The sequence below is a fragment of the Zootoca vivipara genome, chromosome Z (assembly GCF_963506605.1).
Source record: "Zootoca vivipara chromosome Z, rZooViv1.1, whole genome shotgun sequence".
Classification (NCBI taxonomy): Eukaryota; Metazoa; Chordata; class Lepidosauria; order Squamata; family Lacertidae; genus Zootoca; species Zootoca vivipara.
The window spans coordinates 46,801,940-46,813,374 of NC_083294.1; the positions used below are offsets into that span (position 1 = coordinate 46,801,940).

At 45.5% G+C, this 11,435-nt stretch overlaps 1 protein-coding gene across 7 annotated transcripts in view; it reads left to right on the forward strand.

The window, feature by feature from the left end:
* KLHL13 (kelch like family member 13) overlaps window positions 1-11,435 on the forward strand; it is a 94,444-nt gene that overhangs the window by 50,196 nt on the left and 32,813 nt on the right. For 6 of the 7 annotated variants that reach the window (XM_035102272.2, XM_060270320.1, XM_035102271.2 and 3 more), the window contains 3 exons: window positions 560-698; window positions 6,030-6,162; window positions 6,377-6,573. In XM_035102272.2, the coding sequence (XP_034958163.1) occupies window positions 560-698; window positions 6,030-6,162; window positions 6,377-6,573 (469 nt within the window). The remainder of the gene's footprint in view (window positions 1-559; window positions 699-6,029; window positions 6,163-6,376; window positions 6,574-11,435) is intronic. The other variant, XM_060270323.1, reaches the window with a different exon arrangement.

The window sequence follows — 11,435 nt, forward strand, 5'->3', positions numbered from 1 at the left end:
AGCTGAACGCCAGCTCCCTCGGCCAGTAAAGTGAGATAAGCGCCACAACCCCAGAGTCATCCATGACTGAACCTAATGGTCAGGGGTCCCTTTACCTTTAAGTACACAAAGGGTGTATTTTTGTTAAAGAAAGGTTGCCAGAGCTTGATGCAGTTGCAACTTTTAATGTTTTGGCAGTGATTCAGACTCTGGACTTAATGGTTTTATGAGGTTCTTCCCCAGCATTTTAGATGGCAGTATGTAATCTCTTACTTCAGGATTGGTAAGTCAACCGTGCTGCGTTTGAGTGCTGTCTTCCTCATTCTGCTGAGCATGGTCCTGGACTTGTATCCCATGAGTCCTACTATGCCAGCACCACCACGGCTGGCAGCAAAATCTAGCGTGAAAACTAAGAAAAAAAGTCATGACATATTTGAACACTTAACATTAGTCTAGCAGGAATCTGATCCAGTTCTCATTTTAGATCCTCCCACAAGTCTCTGGCTCGACATGCCATTCATGTGGCAGTATGAAAAGCAGGATTTGGATTAAGGTTGCTTCCTTCTGCTCTGCATTTTAGATCTCTGGTTGAAGAGGAAGACCCTCACATGAAAGTATCTATTGGGAGCAGCGATATGGGTGTGTCTGCCCATCTACAATCATCAAAGGCAGGGATCACGAGATTTTTCACCAGTTCACATAGTTCTCTGGTACTCCAGGTAAGTTGACACCATGATCTGAACAGCCATATCATCCTTTTGAGAGTTCCTTTTATTTAACGGGTGCTTCTCTGACAAGTTCTCATTGAGGTTGAATCCCTTATCTCTCTGTTGGTTTGCTTTGCCAGTGCCATTGCAGCCATTTGTAATTAAGTACATAGTAGTGCATTTGTTGCATTTATGTAACACCAATAAAATTATAATTATTTTTTATTATACCCAAGGTGATACTTAAAAGTACTAAAAACAAACAAATGATATTAAATACAAAAGAAGCAGACCCATGGTCTGCTTGGGAGCTTCTCCTCTTCTGCCTTCCTACAGGGCATACAAATCTTAAGTAGGTAGCTACATGGCAACAGGGAGGTGCCAACTCCTGTCCCAATGGTTCTTTCAGACTAGTGATGGTCTCTACAGTAGCTGATGATATATGCTTCTCCTCTTCTGCCTTCCTCAGGGCACATGGGTCCCTGTTAATTGTTAGCTTCTGAAATTTCTTCTCTCCCTCTTCTGCCAATCAAACATTCTGATCAGATTAGCAGCAGCAGTAGCAAAAAAACCAGCAGCGTCGCAAGCCCCCCTGGTACCAGGGGCAGCACCCTGCCCCTTGGCGTGCAGCGTCCCTCCATAGTGATGTGCTGTGTAGTGAGCGCGCTACGGAGTGGGTTTGGCTGCAGCGGTGCTGGAGGTTCGCTGCCGTCAAACTGCGAGCAAGCTGCGGTGTGGAGCGAGTTTTACAGGGCCGCTCCAGCACTGCTGCAGCCAGCGCCAAGCCTTCTCCATAGCACACAGCGTCGCTCCGTAGTGACGTAGGGATGCATCCATACGTCACTACGGAGCGATGCTGAGCGCTACGGAGCGGGTTTGTGCTGGCTGCAGCGGTGCTGGAGGTTCGCTGCCGTCAAACTGCGAGCAAGCTGCGGTGTGGAGCGAGTTTTACAGGGCCGCTCCAGCACTGCTGCAGCCAGCGCCAAGCCTTCTCCATAGCACACAGCGTCGCTCCGTAGTGACGTAGGGATGCATCCATACGTCACTACGGAGCGATGCTGAACGCTACGGAGCGGGTTTGTGCTGGCGGCAGCGGTGCTGGAGCTCCTCCGTCGTCAAACTGCGCAGAGTGAGTTTTACAGGGTCCCCCTGTAAAATTCGCTCTGCACCGCAGCTTGCTCGGCTCACGCTTTGATTCTTTCTGCTCGGGCAAGGCGAGGGGCGGGCCAGAGAGGGCGTCAGCGGCCCGCCCCTCACCCAAGCAGAAAGAATCAAAGCGCGAGCCTAGCAAGCCGCCCTGTAAAACTCACTCTACGCCGTGGTTTGCTCGGCTCACGCTTTGATTCTTTCTGCTTGGGCGAGGCGAGGGGCGGGTGCATGCAGCGGCCGGCAGTGGAGGGGTAGCGAGGGGCCGCCACGCTGTCCCCCACAGAGTGGAGCCCGGTGCGCCCCGCACCCTATTGTGACACCCCTGCAAGAAACATGACCTTTTGCTATAATTAAAGGAGACAACAGTGTGTGTTTGACATTGTGCGAGCAGAGAGAGCCATTTGCCCAAGAATCACACATGCATGTCTTCCAGGGAATCTGCCAGGGGAAGCAGTCTCTCAGTGTTAATATTTCGCTCCTCCTACCTTTTTGTTCCCTTGGCTCAGAGCATGTTTCGACAGGCAATTCAATTTCATTATCCATCAGTGCACTGTGCTGGAGTCCAGACACAGCCTGTGACCATGGTTATAGCAACCATCTGCTGATGTTACTGTGTGGTCTTTGACTTGCATTTCAAATCACTGTGAAATGACGCTAAATTCCACACCTTGGATAGATCACATTGCTCTCCCATTGATTGCACAGAGGAGGAGAGTTAGTATTGGGATGAAAATATGCCTGTGTTCTGGGAACTTGCTCCAGCTGAATGTTCACATTGTGCTCTGCTGATTTTTGTGTTAGAAATGGAATTTTGCAGGGATAGCCAAAAGCTTTTGTGAGGCATGTGTGGTTCTCAGACAGTCTAAAACAGAATGAAAAGATTTTTTTTTTAAAAAAAAATTGAATTGGTATACCACTGTTCATCCAAAGATTGTATTCGGTTGTATTTGTAAAAATACAAATGAGAAAGCAGAATACATAATAAAACAAAAAACAAACAAACCAATAACCCCTCCTATCACAAGAATCCCGTAATGTGCATGCATATTAGATTGAGGCTGAATAAGACTCTTCCTCCTACCTTTATCCACTCCCTCACATAGAGGCCCTAGAGGAAATGATGGTGGTTTGGAGCAGTTTAAGTAAGTAAGCTGCAGAAGGAGCTCCTAGTGTGTAGGAGAAATTGGCAGGTGTGGGGGAGAGAAAGAGAATGGAATAGCAGTGCCAGCATCTAGCATTTATATAGCACTTTAGAGCGAGCGCTCAAAATACTTCATGTGCATCTCTCGGTAATTGTTAATGGTAGCCTAGTGGGTGGGTTTGCATTATTATTTCCCTCATATTGAAGATAGGTAAGATGAGACTGAGAGAGAATGGCTTGCTTAAGTCTTTTCTAGTGAGTTCATGGTGAAAGTGAGTTTTAGACCAGGGGTTTCCTGTTCAAAGCTTGGATTTGTAACACACTTACCACCCAAGCTAGAAGCTGTCTCTCTTGTCCAACCTTGGATTATCATAAGTGGTTGACCTGTAGATTGGATTTGGAGAGTGCTTTTGGGCTCACATTCTGCTGGGGACCAAAATAAGTCTTCCTAACTATATGAAGAAAATTGAGTTTGTGCTCTGTGTAAGCATGTCTGCATTCTGGCAACTTGCTCCAACCTGAATTATTTTCTTAGCGGGGAATAATTCTGCAGCATGTTCAATTTTACTTTGCAGCTAGCGAAACCATTCCCCCACCTCAGTCTCCTTCAAATCAACATCTTTTGAGTGATTATTTTGGTTATACTGAGCAAAAGCTAATTCTAAGGGACTGAGTACCAGGGACATTCCTTCGGGTTGCAGTGATTATCAAATAGCGTGGGGTAAGAGAGACTTCCAGAGGAAATATAGCTAACTAGTGATTGATTGGCAGAGATAATTGTGGTGATTGATGATAGCCAAGACATAAATCTTGGTTGTCATGCCTTCCCTTTCAAGAGAGGAAAATAAGGGATTAACATCACATTTACTGAAGAAAGCTGTTCGTCACAGTGGAGACAAGAGGTTTTCGGATGTGGGGAATGTCTTAGAGCGAGTAACTGCCAGACACTACATAATAGCCCTCAGGGCATCAGGTCAGCAAAACCTCACTTTCAACTACTTCTGAGATTGGGCCGAATTACCCAAATTGTAATCTGTCTGCCAGTTAATTTTCACCGAACACGAACTGAATGTTGGCATAAGAAGAGAGATTAATTACCATTAACAAACAGACTGAAAAATAATACAAAAAGCATATCTAATTTATTTGAGATTAAGAAAGTTAACAAACGGATAAGGTTGCTCTGCTGGTTAAGAATCGTTACTTTAAATTACTTTTAACTCTCTCTCATTTCTGTGGGGTGCTGGTTGTAGAAGACAAACTACATTCCTGAGCATGGGAAAGCACTTTTCTCTTAAAGAGAGAAGCTTTTCCAGGCCCAGACTGTTAAGATGGAAACTTAACCCAATACGGCAAAGATTGTTGGTATGATTTGGCAATTATTGGATGAGCAACTGAAAGAGCTCAGAGCTGAGATGCATTCAATGGTGAATGGAAATGGATCAGAGAAAGATCAGACCAAAGAAAACACAGGATCTTTGGGAAAAAAATACTGATTAAGATCTGCCGGGACATGAGAGTGGAATGGTAGCAGGTGATGGAATGGAGAGGACCTCCACACAGTTGTCTGGAGTAGTGAAACAGACAAATGACAGAGTTGTGATGCTGGGGAGCAGAATGAAACCAAGGACAGAAACAATAAGAAACATCCTGACATGACAGAGATAGAGCTGAGAGAAAAAGGATCCTGTGTGCAAGTTGGAGTGAATTCAGACGGAAAAGGCATCAAACCTCCGGCGATCATTATGGAAAAAGAGTGGAAGAAGCAGAAATGGAAGGAACTCTCTTTCCAAATTAGGGTGGGAAATCACGGCCAACAGGAAATGGGGTTGGAAGATATGGAACTGGGTACTAATTAATGAATATAGAACAAGTAAATAACTATGGATTATTATTCTAATAAGGGATGATAGAATTTCTTGGAGATGTAACTGTTATACGGGGCTGGGGGAAGGCTGTTCTTGACATTTAGCGATAGTAACAATTGAAGAGCTCCTTTTGGACTTTTTGTATGGAAAGGAAAATGAATGGACTTGAGATGCCTGGGGTTGAAGATTGGGAAAAGGCCACCTAGCAGATTGAGGAACAGCTGGATATTACCCTGGAATACACCTGGATACCATCCTGAACACACACACACACACACACACACACATGACAGATTGAGAATCGGAAGTTCTATTTATTTCTTTATCTGCTCTCTCTCATGATCTTTATTTTTTGTGCTTTCTTTTTCTCCTATCCACCTTACTTTTGCTTATGCACTTTCCTTTTTGAGGTCCTCTACTCTGGGTACGCGGGTGGCGCTGTGGGTTAAACCACAGAGGCTAGGGCTTGCCTATCAGAAGGTCGGCGGTTTGAATCCCCACGACGGGGTGAGCTCCTGTTGCTCAGTCCCAGCTCCTGCCAACCTAGCAGTTCGAAAGCACATCAGAGTGCAAGTAGATAAATAGGTACCGCTCCGGCAGAAAGGTAAACGGCGTTTTCGTGTGCTGCTCTGGTTCGCCAGAAGCGGCTTTGTCATGCTGGCCACATGACCTGGAAGCTGTACGCTGGCTCCCTCGGCCAATAATGCGAGATGAGCGCGGCAACCCCAAAGTCAGTCACGATTGGACCTAATGGTCAGGGGTCCCTTTACCTTTACCTTTACTCTGGATATTGCACAGGAAGGTAATGGATAGATGGATAGAAGGTAAAAGACCCTGTGTGAGGGGAAGGGAAGGCCTCCCAGGGTGGGAGGCTGGGAGAAGAAAGGAAAGCATCTAGGTGAGAACTGGGGAGGGTTTCATCCCCTTTTCATGTGAGACGGGTAAAGATCCACCCCTAATAGAGGACTTTGTATTTTTTTTCTTTTTTTGTTGATTTTCTAAATATTTAGATTATTTTTTATCATATCGTATGCTGAAAAGTTTCTATAAAAATAGAAAAAAGTAAAAAAAGAAAATAGTGTGTGACTTATTTGAACCACTGTGGAGTGGCTTTTCTATTTTGCAGCCCAGAGAGCTTGTTCTTGCAGCTGGGTGGAGCTGTTGATGCCATATTTTCTCTTGTAGGGTTTTGACCAGCTGCGAATAGAAGGTTTGCTTTGTGATGTGACTCTTGTGCCAGACGATGGTGATGAAGTATTTCCTGTTCATAGGGCAATGATGGCATCTGCTAGTGATTACTTCAAGGCCATGTTCACAGGTACAGTGGATAGCAGTGATAAGGTGCATTCTGCATTTTTTTTAAAAAAGTTCTGCCACGTAAGAGTGTGTTTGGCATGAATTATCCTTATGGTGTGTGTTTATCGTGTCCAGCTAATGGTTATGTGTGAAGTGGCTTTCTCTCTGGAACAAGAAATTTTATAGGGGAAGTTCTTTCAAGCTTTAACTATATCTTATCTAAATTTTGTTCTCAGGTGGGATGAAAGAACAAGACTTAATGTGCATTAAGCTCCATGGCGTGAACAAAATAGGTTTAAAGAAGATCATTGATTTTATTTATACTGCAAAACTTTCTCTCAGCATGGACAATCTTCAGGATACTCTAGAAGCTGCCAGCTTTTTACAGATATTGCCTGTGTTGGACTTCTGTAAAGTTTTTCTTATATCTGGGGTAAGACATCTTAGGTTATTGCTTGGTTTGCCTCTTTTTTATTTTCTCCGTTAAAATCACAGTAAGTTTGTCAGTCTGAAAGATTGATACAGTTGGGACCAACGCAGGAAATTCAGTAGTTCTATAGCACCCCTGATACAGTAGGTGACCTTCCAGCCTTGATTTAAAAACTTATAGCAAATGAGAGTTCACCACCTTTCAAGGTAGGTACTCTTGAGGAACAAAAACCTATAGCCTGCCCCTTAAACTAAAGCACAATTCCATTGGGTAATGATTGTCCTTTCATAGAGAGATGGGTGAGAGCAGGTTTTCCACGAGTATCGTGTGAAATGTATTGATGCCCAGTAATTTGCCTCTTGCCTTTATCATTCAGGATTCCAACCCTTGGGGCTTTGCTGTATATTTGGGCCGGCTGAATGTTTAAGGCATTTGTCAGGATTTCTGCAATGCTCGGAGGTTCTCAGCTGAGAGATCTGAAAGTCCAGGTCCAACAATTCTGAAGTCAGTCTGGAATCTCAGATGAAGAAAACGAAATATAAATTCTGGTCGCCTGGACAGTGGGGAACAGAGGGCAGCCAAGAGGCAAAGAACAATCCACACATTATATCCCTGGGTTTAGTAGTGAGGATACAGGATTATCTGTGCATTGGTTACGGTTGCAAGCCCATTAACTGCTGGCATCTCCTAAATCCTCTTCCTTTTTCATTTCTGTTACTGCCACTTCAATTTCTTTCTCACAGTTTCCCAACTGCAGCTCTGTTTATATGGGTCTGCTGTCATCAGCTATCCCATCTCTCTAGCTTTTCATTTTAGCTGCAGTCGCTGCATCTGACACTCTTTGCCATCCTTCCCTGTTAAGCTCTGCAGCAGAGAGGACTCTGTCACATTACAGGAAAAACTATATTCAATTTTCCTTTTTTTCTTTGCTAGTTCTTCAGTAATAACAGAACGAAGGCCCTAAAGTTGCAAAAGGCTGCATCCCCCTCCCAAACAGTATTTGGACCCATGGGTGGGTGAATTCTGTGATCACCCTCTCTGTGGCCTTCTTGGCAATAGGGATGGGAGAACGTTGCTTCTCTCCTTGGAGTCAAAGCACATGCTGGAGTTTTCGCCCATTTTTCACCTTTGCTGGCTGGCCTGCCTGCATCTGTAGGAATCTCCAGGAGAGTGGAAGCTTTGTGTCCTCTGGCTGGCAGACTTGACAGTAGTAGCAGTAGTAGTAGTAAGGCTTTGGGGAGAAGACTAAGGGGTGCAGAGACATGGGTGGAGGATGTAGGAAGCAGCAACCTGTAGCAGAGCAAAGAGTTCAGAGATGGAGTGCAGAGATGCCTATGGGTAGAAGTAGCCTGGGGTGCAGAAAAGAGAGCTCTCTGTTTGAAGAGATGTTCAGAAGGAGAGCTAACAAAGCTGGAGGCACAGCTGTGCATAGTGTTCAGTGGGGTGCAGAGAGAGGGGAAAGTTAATGGAGAATAAGTTAAACAGGAGGAGTTAACATGCCACACTTTGTGGCTTAGTGCCCACCTGAGTGACTCAGAATGGCTTTCAGTGATTTGGGTGGTGCCCTCCTGCCCTTTGCTGGGTTTTTGTTTGGGGTGTTGCGATCAGTTCTAGCAGTGCTGAACTGCTCCATCATCCTCTCATGGAATAACTACTTATCCGTTCAGCTCATGTTTTTCTGTATAAAGCAGTGGTGTGAAACATTATTTAACCACAGGTAGGTAGCCGTGTTGGTCTGAGTCGAAGCAAAATAAAAAAATTCCTTCAGTAGCACCTTAAAGACCAACTAAGTTTATATTTTGGTATGAGCTTTCGTGTGCATGCACACTTCTTCAGATACCATCTGAAGTATCTGAAGAAGTGTGCATGCACACGAAAGCTCATACCAAAATATAAACTTAGTTGGTCTTTAAGGTGCTACTGAAGGAATTTTATTATTTAACCAGTTCTTGGGATTTTAAAATCCCTTTAAAAATGATTGTCCTCCAAACAGCCAAACATGAAAGGTCGCTCATCCTCTTCTTAGTTTTAAAAGCAGGCTGCTGAGGATGACCCGGCCCCACATCCAGCCACCTGGTGTGTGTTGTTGAATTCTGCTCAAAATGCTGGACGTGAACTGGATTCTGAGATGTTGGTTATATTCATGTCTAGCATTCAAATTGCCTTGCTTGGCATTCTTGTTAAAACTTTAAAGTGTACTCTGATAATTTGATGGTATTTCTCAAGCTGCACTATATGATTGCTGTTTCTCCTTCTGTACTGTGCACAGTTAGACTATTACAGCTGCAGAAGTAATTACTTGTAATAAAGTTGTATGGAAATTGAACACTTCTTAAGCATGCATGTTTTGGATTTTGGCTCAGTCTCAAAAGCTTCCTAGAAGAAACATGAAGCCATGTAGCAAGCTAATCTAATAAGATAATTCAAATAATTAAGGAGAACCCAATCAATTATATTCTGTTTTGTGGGCCTCGTGAGTAGTGGCCAATAGTAATATAGCAATTTACTGAAAATACGTCAGTTGGGAATGAGAAAGCTAATAGTATGCTGTAATGCAGGAATATATTCAAATAAAATTCACCATGCCATAACATACTTCCTTGGGCTCAGAGAAGTGGTTCCTAAGCATATTGGATTTTAAGAAAACAACAAAATTAAATTTCTTGCACTCAGGAGAGTTGCAACTCATAAAAGCGGGGGCTGGAGGGAGAAAAATCGGAGGAGAGCCAGTTCTTCAGTGCAAGTAACAAGGGCCAGTTATAGGTTTAGAGGGGTAGCTGGGCCATCAGTCCCAGAACCAGAAGGACCCCTGATCCCAACAGCTGAAGAGCTGCCAGGTAAGGTGACTTTATTTATAAAACTACTAGCTGGCCCTGCCACGTTAAATGGAGCCTCAGAGTCCCCCTTCAGACCCCCCTTACCTTCAGAGTCCCCCGTTTTGCACGTGTTATGTTTACACAGGCGCATCCCTATGACTCCCCCCACCCTGTTCCAACCCATTACCTATCCCGCCCCCTCCTTCCCCTGCCCCCGGCTCATCCTTGTGATTGGGCCCACCCTGTCCCAACCCATGACCTACCCCGCTCCCTTCCCCCCACCACCACCCAGGCAAGCCCCCACCTCCACTCAGCCTAGTCTGCAAAGCGGCCTAGTCTGCAAAGCTGAGCTGAGATACAGCGGAGAGTGAAGCTTTCCTAGGTGCAGTACCAGTGTAGCTGTCACTAGAGGGTGCTGTTGTGGAATCTCTCATGTGCTCCCATCATGCACTTTCATATGATTTGCGAGTTCTGAAACACAGGGTTTTGGGGGGTTTACCTGGCGTAGGTGACACATCTGTCTTTGAAAACAGTTGGGGTCACTCGGGTAGTCACATTTGACTTTGTGTCCAAATTTCAACGCTATCAGTCCAGCGGTTTTTGTTGAACATTGGAGATGAAGGAACATACCCAGTTTACATTTATGTATATACTAGCTGACCCGGCCACGCGTTGCTGTGGTTCTTTCCTGTGATCCCCCCCCCGTCACGATCCATGACGTATCCTGCCCCTCCTCCCTCCACCCCGGCTCATCCCTGTGTTTCCGTAGGATACCCTTTCCTCTGTTGTCCCTGGGGAGTGTTGGCCCCTCCCCCATGTATCTCCATACCTTGGCCCCCACCCTTCGAAAAGGAAGTGTTAGGTTCTGGGTTCTATTTCCCAGCATGCACTTTTGTCTGAACCCTCTGTTGTTCCTGGGGAGTGTTGGCCCCTACCCCCGGTATCTTCCTACATTGGCCCCCGTCATTGGAGAAGGAGCTGTCAGTTTCTGGGTTCTATTTCCCAGTATTTACTTTTGTCTGAGCCCTCTGTTGTCCCCTCCCCCCTGTATCTCCATACATTGGCCCCTGCGCACGCATCGTGAACATTTCTATATGTTTAGATTAAGGATAGGAGGTGATGATGTGCCCTGGGACTCAGATAACTTCTTAAAGAATCCCAACCGGGGGGGATCAAATAGTGAAGCCCCACAGCACCGTAGCAACAGACAGGCCCAGACAGAAGGAGGGGGGTCATATGGGCCACTTGGGGCGGGCCTCCGAATCTAAAGGGGGCCTTGGTCAGCATATTCACAATCAGTAAAATGAGAAAAGGGTCAAAAAGGGCCACATTATCTACCTGGCCCGGGCAAGGGGAAGGTAGGGGATTGTAAATAGGGTGGGGGTGGCCACTGCAAATATCTGAGGACTTAAACTGGGGAGAGAAAGTGAATGGTTTTAAAAAAAATCACAGAGGCTTACAATCAGTTGTTTCTCCTAAAATAAGACATACCCATAAAATAAGCCATAGCAGGATGTCTAAGCATTTGTGCAATATAAGTCATACCCCCAAAATAAGACATAGTTATAGGCACAGTTCTGGAGGGCCCCAAGGAAGAGGCAAGGCTGGACGCGTAATAGAAAATAAGACATCCCTTGAAAATAAGCTACGTCAGCCCATGACCTATTTGGGCTCCTCCTCCCCCCACCTCCCACCCAGGGCTCCATTTGGGATAGTATTTAATGGGCTGTAGACCTGAGGCCTAGTATGTAAAATGGAGCCAAGGCCTCCTGTTTTACAGGATCTTGTGGCAGAGGCGGGATTTGTGGGTGTGGTGTGTTGTGGCTATTCCCTGTGAATGGCCCCATGTGTCCCGATCCATGATCTATTCATTTTGTGTGGTAGTGTTGCTAAATGGTAAAGTAAAAACCCCTTGGCATGCAGGGGCCTACATAAATCAAAGGCTGTGCTGTGGCCTGTGCCATGCCCCCCCCCCCGCAGGCCCCGACCTCCACTTGGCAATGTTGGTTTTTTTGGTGGGGTTTTTTGGGGGGGAGGGTTAGTGGTGCT